The sequence below is a fragment of the Rattus norvegicus genome, chromosome 19, assembly GCF_036323735.1.
Source record: "Rattus norvegicus strain BN/NHsdMcwi chromosome 19, GRCr8, whole genome shotgun sequence".
Lineage (NCBI taxonomy): Eukaryota > Metazoa > Chordata > Mammalia > Rodentia > Muridae > Rattus > Rattus norvegicus.
Window position 1 is genome coordinate 24,397,680 of NC_086037.1, and position 9,778 is coordinate 24,407,457.

A 9,778-nucleotide genomic window follows, 5' to 3' on the forward strand; every position below is an offset into this window, starting at 1 on the left:
CCTGGGGCCTCACATGTCCTTAGTCTGATCTAGTGATGAATCAACTGCTCTTGAGGGTGGATTGGAATTCTAGTCACTGTGAGGCAGAAGCATTAGGACCCTACGGCCACTCTGGGCTCCATAGGAAGACCCTGTTTCAATAGTAAAAGGGGTCACCTGCGAGTTCTTACTGTCTTCCCTGAGGCCTTCCTGCTGGAGTTAGAATAGCTGTCTCACCAAGTTGAAGTAGAGGGCAGAATGTTGGTGCCTTCTATAATGAGGACTAGTGACAGATAGTCTATGGAAATTCTAGAAAGATCTACAGGTATGTATGTCCTGTGCATGGGAATTGCTGGCTTCCCTGTGTCCTTTGCCTTTAATTTGCAGTCCATGGGGCACCTGGGAATGTCCCAAAACCAGGCTGCACACAGGGCTTGTCCCATGATTCTCACTTGCACCCAGTGCCTGCCTGATTGTCATAAGTCTGACAGAGCCACTGTATGCTCTCCTGACACCTGCAGAGAGCAGTATATGGGACCCTACCATCCCCACACTGCCTATCAGTGTCTACAATGTCCCAATATGGCACTGAGAGATGGTCTAAGCTGCTTCCCGCCTATATGCTGCATCAGAATCTGACCATTCCTAATTTCCTCCTCTCACACCCACACTAGAAGCCCTGTACCCACACTAGCCCCAGCTGACCTGTTGCCTACTGACATCTCATGGACTCTGCCCCAATCCCCTGCCCTGCCCTGCCCTGCCCTGCCCTCACTCAGCTGACATTGTGAACATCTCAAGACAGTCACTGGACAATGGCTGACACACTTGTCTGAAGACTGGAAATGTTTCTCGATCTTGGAGAGGAAAGAAGGACCCTCCAACTACACTGTCCTCTAAGGCAGTTTATTCAGGTGAGGGATGACATGGATTGTTTTGTCTCACGTCACACATGTCAGTAGAAAATATCCTAGGTATTGGATGCCGCATTAGCATTAACAGAACAAAGCACATAGTGTTGGGAAGAATAATAAATATGAGTAGGATAAGAAAACCCCAAGCCTCTTCCAGGTCCTAAGAGGGCAAAAAGTACCACCAAACATAGCATTAATGTGATAGGTTGGTTAAATCTAGTTACTAGATTCTAGTGTGATGCCTGTGACACTTTGTGTGTCATGCTCAGCTTATAATGACTAGAGGACCTCAGCTTGAGGGTCACCAATGCCTCTCCCTTGCTTCTCCAGCTGCGGAGCATTGACAAGCCCAAATGAGACAGCATCTGTGTGCAGACATACTGGATTATTCTTCTTCACTTTATCTCTCCGAGTTACCTCCACTGACAGTAAGTCAGTTTAATTCCATAAATTTGAAATGAGTCACGTGGAACATATACTTTCTCAATACAATCACAGATTTCCATGTAAAAGGTGAAACATGAACTGTCCCACCTAAGCTCTGGGCTTGCACAGACCTGCTGTGCAAAAGAAACATATGGTCACAGCTGCAGTCTGCATTCACTATGGATGCTCTTGAGGACCTCCCTAAGCTGCATAGATTAAGATAATTATCTTGCTTTCTATCAAAAGAATTCATTATGCCAAGTTGGCCTGTAGAAGGAGGCTAGTCTCTTCAGTATTTTATCAGATGTGCATAATCTATATGATCATCGATAGTAAGTGAAAGATCTGTTTGGAATTGAAACTGAGTGATGCTGGAGGATGATGCTGAATGCACAATGAGCAGTGGAGGCACCAGAGCCCGGTATGGATGCCTAGCAGCCTACCACATTGAGCAGGCACTGCTCAACCACCTGTACATACACATCTCCTGAGATCTCTCTCCTTAATGGGAGATGATGGCGTCCACCTAGTACAGCACATGCCCTGGAAGGACAAAAGCTACCTACAGGAGCTGTGGTGATGACTCCCAGGTTAGAGCATCTGCTGCTCTCTCAGAAGAGCCACATGGTCCCTAACAATCATCTACAATGGGGAATGCTATTCCCTCTTTTGGATCATGAGGGAAATGCACTCAGGAGTGCATACATACATACATACATTTGAAAAAAAAGATCTATTGAGTTAAATGATAAAAATAAATATAATCAGCAACGATAAAAAACACAGCATATGAATGATCAACTGAAACAGCACCTATAAAAACCTATTTCCCAAAATGACGTTGATGGTCATTATCTTTGTGGTTTAATACTAATGCTGTATTGTAAGAAAAACTGAGGCACACGGTTCTCCATTAGGATTATTCTATATTCCTTTGTGAAAGTTGTCATTTTTTCTGCAGCTCTACAGGCATGAGTGTGTGTTACTCAATATCTGGTGCACACAGTCAATAAGGAATGTGTGTTGTAGACTGATATAGACTAGGATGAGCAGAACACATGACAGCATGGATACAGTATGTCAGTGATTACATCATAAAGTGTGTGTCCATAAAAAAGTCACATTATCCACACAAAAGACACTATCACCCTGTGTACACCTTGGTGGCTTTGAATTCCCTATTTACCCATGCTGCCTGGACCATGCAAAGATCCATATCCAGCTGTCAGTTCTAAGTCTACAGGAGGGGAAAGGACCCTTGAATAAGATGGTCTTAAGAGTCAAGAGTTACAAATCAATTTTTATTCATAAGGAATACAATTTACAAAAAACAGGCATAAAATGAACAACTAAAATGGTATAAAAAATGAAAAACAGTAACAAGAATATATAACTATGAAATAACAAAAAGAAAACTTCAATGAAAATCATAACCAAAAACATTTCTTAACAGCATTTTCTTAATGAACGTTTAGAAACACAGTTGTAGTGCTGTTTCTCCTCTAGGACATGAGATGTCAAGGCAGTCCCGTCAGATGTCTCTCAAATGGTGTTGTCGGTATGAGAGAGGAGAAAGACCTCAAGGAGACAGGCTGGCATACGGATACATAAATTTAGGGTCTCTAAACATTGAGGAAATTAACTGAGAAGAAGAATATTCACCCACAAAAAGTCTTTGACTGTTGAGGATTGTCATCAGCAGGGAACTTCTGACAGAGAAACTCACTCTTCAGGGGGCTGTCTTCCTGGGATCCGTCCTATTCCATGTCTCCTGCAGTTTCTGAGACCTGGGAGGAGAAGGCAGCTATTAAGACACTGATTTGGTGGGGACACGCATACCAGCTGTGAAGTTGCTGCCTTCTGTCCCTTCAGCTGCATTGGACAGACAACACTGATCTTTCACTGAAATCATTGCTGATATCTCTGCAGGCTGGGGAAAGTCACCAGCAACCCTCACAGTACTGTGGGATAACAAGCTGCTCCTCAGACTTCTACCAGTGCAAACCAAGAACGGGGAAATGGGGAGAGACCTAATTGGGGTGCAGGAAGAAAGGAGAAGGCCACATGATACCCAGATCAAAGCCAATGACCAGGACTCATTTGCCATTTGCACTTGGTTCTTATCCCTACAAGGTGCTTCCAACCATCACATGACCCCTGTATGACCTTTGTCACAGGACCAAGAACTGGATAAAAAATCTTCATAGCATCCAATCTGTGACAGGGAGATGCAGTCATGTGATATGTTATTTTTCTGCACCATTTCTGGACTGCAGTTTCAAAAAGGGCAGAGAAGTATAATTGCCCATAATTCAGTTTCTGAAGAGTGGTTAAAATCCCAGAATGCTTGTGCATAGACAGAGCAATGAATAACTCTATCACATGAGGTGGGTGACTGACTGGGTGTGGGGAGATTAGAAAGGTGATAGGGGAAGCAAAGATGTATCCAATAGGCAAATGGTATCAGACATTGTTAATCTGACTCAGCTGCTTGTTCCTACCACATTTTGCTGGGTCTGGAGGTTGCTGGTCTTCTCCTGTTCGTCTTCCTCAGTCGGGTTCAACTCAAACAAATGTCGCTGTAACTCCTTGCTCTCCTGCTTCAATGTGACCAACTTCTTCTTCATACATGCCTGGTCCATCAGGATCCGGCTGTGCAGGTTGCTGGAAACACACTCTGAATAGTAAGATCCTGAAGCCTCTTCCTCCCATTCCAACTGCCAAATCCCACAAACTCCACCAGGACCCAGATTCCCATAAAGACTTCATAGAATACATCTCCATACATGTAAGGCTGCTGCACAAACAGCAAACGGCCAATCCAGGGAAGAATAAATTGTTTCTGTGACCCAAGCATCAATAAGAGTCCATGTCTCTCCAAAAGAACAAGAGATCTACAACTATCCATGAAAGCCCAATGCATCGGGGCAACATCAATTAGTAGGCGGCAAATAACCACAAGAAGACAGTATGACCAAGGGAGGTCATGCAAACCATGTGGTCCACACATTGAGCTTTGTTAAACCTGGTATGACCCCAGAGATGCAGGTTGGCCTAATAACACTCTGATGCCTCTATCAGTATAGTTCTATCCAGAGCCTTCTAAAGATGCATAGACACTGTGGTCATGAGTCACAGTCTCTTATGGAACTGAATCTGAGTCCAAAAGACCCACGACACAGTGATATTTAAACAGCAGAAGAGATGGGCCCAGAGCTGCAGACCCTCCGGTCCAGAAGAAAGAGAGGCAGACATGGCCATTCCACAATGATGGGCCCTTCTGACCAGTACTTACCGATAGAAGTGAATCTCCTTCTTGAGCTCCTGAAATTTCTCACGATGTTCAATGTTCTTTGTGTCTAAGTTGTGCAGTAATGACATGACCTCTTTCTCCTTTATCTTCAAGTTTTCATAAAATGGATTTGGCCTGAAGTAGGGGCTGGCCCCAGGAAGATAGAACCCAATGAACATCGAGGTTTAGGATTAGAGGAACTCAGGCTGTGTCCTGTACTACCCCAGCCCTGGAAGGACACTTTCTGAATTCTACATATTTGGATCTTCTTCAGCTTCAGAAACTTGGAATTGTGTGCCCAGGACAACAGAAGCTAAGCACCCAGATAAAGGGTTCCCTGGCTCACTTTTTTCAATCAGGAGGGCTGGATCTACATTCAAACCTGTTATGCTGTCAAGAGCCTAGGCCACAGAGCTTACCCAAACACACACACACACACACACACACACACACACACACACACACACACACACACACACACATCCAGAAACCTCTAATTTCATTTTTTCCTGTTTTGACAAGTGGAATGCTACAAGCCGAATAACTAATATTCTAGAGGCAGACACTACACATAATTCTGGAGATGAGACCAGATATTGCCACAAACTTATAGTCTTCCCAAGGCATACAAATGTACAGACAAATGTGACCACACAGGCAAAGAACTGTGCTGTTGAAAGTGGGGCTTCCAAAATAAAGCACTTGCACCTCCATGAAACTATTATACAGGTATATCCTGAGGTCAAAAAACAGACCCCTAAATTCCAAGGGTGGAGGGACACAGAAACATATAAAAGTTGTGCATATGCATGCAGACCTATGCACACACAGACACACAAACTGGGACACACCCACAAGAAAAGCAAAGTAAACAGACTCAGAGAATGAGAAAGAGAGACAAATATGGAAAGAGCACAATGAGAATCAGTAGAAATGTATGCACCATTACTGTCTCAGAGTTTAAGGCACACAGACAAGAAGGACCAGGCCTGAGCCTCAGGCCTTCTAGTTAAGCATTGATATGAACAATGTGGGACCTGTCACCTAAGGGTGCTGCCAGGAGATGATAGCGTTCAGTCACCTTCCTAGCAAGTACAAACACTCTCCACAAACTCACAGCACCTAGAACCTTGCAAAGCTGCCACTTGTCAAGGGCTTTCCAATTGTACATTGGGAACTCATGCTCCAGTGACTTTATCCCTGAATTCTTCACTCAGATCACAAGTTCAGATTTTCAACAGGTGGAATCAGAGAGTCCATTTCCAAACTCACTCCTCAGTAAGGGTCAGGTTCTAGATCTCCTCTCTATGGGAGATGAGGTTTAGAACAAGGTCGTTTGTTTGGAGCAATGCATACCTCTTGTTCATGGATCCACCTGTCACATAAAGGAGGCGATCTGTCAGCTCATTTCTCTCCTTGGTAGTTAGCTCCAGTTCTCTATTCAGCCTCTCCTCTTCCTCGTTGGCCTGCACCTTGTTTAGGACATTTTCAGGGCATGACGTCTGTCTGCAGGCCTCTGTAGGTAGAAGAACACAAGTGAACTCTAAGGGGCGAATGCATAGAGCATACACAGACCACAGTGAGGTCCAAACAGGAGAACATGCTTGGAAGCCAGTGTCACTGCAAGGAGTTTGGTCTATGTGTAAGAGGCATCTTAAGTGGATCACAGTTCCCCCACTACTCTATAGAGACCAAGAGATGTAAGCAGCCAGGTGTTCCCTATGCCCGCCCACACAGGCTTACAAGTACCAGAGAGATGCCTTCTCCAGGATTATTATCAGGTACGCAGGCTACAACCTGGTTTCAGGACCCTCACCCCTCTGGTTTCAGAAGTCAGATCATCAATTCAGCATCCACAATGACTTGATTGATCAGGGATACTCAGATATCCTACACTGTTACTCTAGTCCAATAACTTTGCATTAAAAAGTCATGTAGGGGGAGGACATGGTCAACAGACTTAATAATTACCCCTACTGAAATGACAAATGCCCCAGAAGTGCCAATAGGTTACAGGCTCTTTCTCTACCTGCTCCATATACTTTGGCTACTGTAGAAAAATATCTGCCACACAGAACCTCTAATATATGAAGGTAAGATTGGCCCCGTCAGCCAGAGGTAGTCAGAGGAGTTCTAAGAATATAAGGTCATGGCCAGGAGCACAGTTCTCTCCCTCTTATTACTGTCAGATAGTCACTGAATTTAAAGAAGCAATGAAAGTGAAGTACATTGATGCCCTGTTTAATTCAGAAAAGTTATACCCTCCATGACTACTTATGGTGTTATTATATCAATTTAACCTACCGAATGCAGTGTAAAAGTAAAGACTAGAAGTTCACCCAATAATAGCATAGGCATTGCCATATCCTCCATGTGGTTATGGAGAAACTAATGATGTGAAAACCTCGACTTTCAGGAATTGTGATAATCATGGAATTCAATATCTGTGGAGATGTTCCAGTGGTTGTGGCCCATTACTAAAAAGGCCAGCAGAAGACCCCCACACACACCCCTGACAGGAAGCTCAACATAAACTGCCCAGAACTTACTCCACATCCCCCATGTCCTGTGTCCATCATTACCTTTAGGTTTCGTTTGCTTCACTCTAGACTCTTCTCTATCAACATCAACTCTCCCAAAGCGCCTACTAAGACGGGCAAACATGTCTGTGGATATATCCTTTGGACACTAAGAGAAAAAGTAGGGAATTGGTTGTCACAACGATACTGGTGACATCACAGGGATTCCAAGATCTCTCTAGGAGACAATAGAATGTCCACGAAGGGACTGCTGATGTCACGGAGAACAGACTTTGCCTCTTGCTAATATTCTCCCTGTACTGAGCAAAAGCTGATGTGCCCTTTTCAGGAGACTTCCCTGTGGCATAGCCACTGAGCACCACATGCTTCCAAAGCCAAATTTGACTCTAGGCTTGATTGGAAAAACCTAAGTCATTGCTATGTATCTAAATGAGTGCTTCCTCCCCAATCCCTGCACAGAAGTGTTTCATCCTACCTCAAATTCTACTCAGTCAGCAATATTACCCATTAAAGATTACTGAGAAATCACACCAGTTCCTATAAGTAGCCAAAGAGGTCTCCTGTCTCATCATGTGCAGGTGCATGAAATCACACCCAGAAATAGCCTGTCGGGTAGGTTGCGATGTGGGTGTGTGTTAGAGGTACAACCTGAAGCTTTGTGCTTAACATTTGACAGTTGCCACCAGATTCCTTAGGAAAAAGAATTGCATTCATTATGGTCCTGGCAACAATGTGGTGATCTGTTAGCAGAGGAAACTGAAATATTGGATCCACCAGTGAATGCACCCTCAGGCTGAGTGTGGGGCTCTCCTCTTTGCACTTAAGTTACCAAAGCAGGATTGCTTACAGGCCTCTCTAAGCTATAAGGTGTGATTTCATCTGAAAAATAAAATAGTCAGCAGAGGTGGGGGGGGGATGCAGCCAAAGGAGTAGGACAAGCCTAGAGACATAACTCAGTGGACAGAGTAAGAAACAAGCATCTTCACTCCTGTTTCATGGATCACCGCACAAAACACAAAAGCATCTATCATACTAAAAAAAAAAAAACAACCAGTTATTTTATTGAATGCATACACTAATACTGTTACAGTATTAGTAGCAAAGCTCAGATTTTGGTGGCAGATCCATGACTTGAACTATCTTCCTGACGACATATAAAGCAATAAATTAATAAATAAATATAAGAAAAAAAACAGAAAAATAAAAAACACAAAAAGCACAAGCCTCTCAATGAAGTTACAGAAAAGTGATCCAGTGGTCACTTCTGACCAGGCCATTTTAGCTATGACAGTGCATAGTGACCCTTAATTTGATGGGTCCTATATAAAGCTTTGTGCAATATTGTCATTTTAACAAACCTCATCCAGTACATACATAACGACACAGGATATGATCACAATGTCCTTGCTGTGTATCAAGTTATTTTTCTGTGTCCTTGATTGTCAGGCATATTACAGCAACAAACTGAGATGGCTGGTAGACTTGGAAGAAAGTGGATATGAAAGATCCCCGTTTGATATCAGTACAGCCAGTTCTTTTTTTTTTTTTTTTTTTTTTATTAACTTGAGTATTGCTTATATACATTTCAAGTGTTATTCCCTTTCCCGGTTTCCGGGCAAAATCCCCCTCCCCCCTCCCATTCCTTATGGGTGTTCCCCTCCCAACCCTCCCCCCATTGCCGCCCTCCCCCCATAGTCTAGTTCACTGGGGGTTCAGTCTTAGTAGGACCCAGGGCTTCCCCTTCCACTGGTGCTCTTACTAGGATATTCATTGCTACCTATGGGGTCAGAGTCCAGGGTCAGTCCATATATAGTCTTTAGGTAGTGGCTTAGTCCCTGGAAGCTCTGGTTGCTTGACATTGTTGTACTTTTGGGGTCTCGAGCCCCTTCAAGCTCTTCCAGTTCTTTCTCTGATTCCTTCAACGGGGGACCTATTCTCAGTTCAGTGGTTTGCTGCTGGCATTCGCCTCTGTATTTGCTGTATTCTGGCTGTGTCTCTCAGGAGCGATCTACATCCGGCTCCTGTCGGTCTGCACTTCTTTGCTTCATCCATCTTGTCCAATTGGGTGGCTGTATATGTATGGGCCACCTGTGGGGCAGGCTCTGAATGGGTGTTCCTTCAGTCTCTGTTTTAATCTTTGCCTCTCCCTTCCCAGCCAAGGGTATTCTTTTTCCTCATTTAAAGAAGGAGTGAAGCATTCACATTTTGATCATCCGTCTTGAGTTTCGTTTGTTCTAGGGATCTAGGGTAATTCAAGCATTTGGGCTAATAGCCACTTATCAATGAGTGCATACCATGTATGTCTTTCTGTGATTGGGTTAGCTCACTCAGGATGATATTTTCCAGTTCCAACCATTTGCCTACGAATTTCATAAACTCGTTGTTTTTGATAGCTGAGTAATATTCCATTGTGTAGATGTACCACATTTTCTGTATCCATTCCTCTGTTGAAGGGCATCTCAGTTCTTTCCATTTTCTGGCTATTATAAATAAGGCTGCGATGAACATAGTGGAGCACGTGTCTCTTTTATATGTTGAGGCATCTTTTGGGTACATGCCCAAGAGAGGTATAGCTGGATCCTCAGGCAGTTCAATGTCCAATTTTCTGAGGAACCTCCAGACTGATT

At 43.8% G+C, this 9,778-nt stretch overlaps 1 protein-coding gene across 1 annotated transcript; it reads right to left on the reverse strand.

The window, feature by feature from the left end:
• Positions 1-2,761: 2,761 nt before the first annotated feature.
• Positions 2,762-7,298, reverse strand: LOC134483455 (disks large homolog 5-like). Its single transcript, XM_063278720.1, has 5 exons — positions 7,194-7,298; positions 5,968-6,127; positions 4,615-4,758; positions 3,821-3,983; positions 2,762-3,106 (listed from the first exon to the last, which is right to left on the reverse strand). The coding sequence occupies exons 1-5, from the start codon at positions 7,273-7,275 to the stop codon at positions 3,077-3,079; spliced, it is 579 nt and encodes a 192-aa protein (XP_063134790.1). The 5' UTR covers positions 7,276-7,298; the 3' UTR covers positions 2,762-3,076.
• Positions 7,299-9,778: the final 2,480 nt, after the last annotated feature.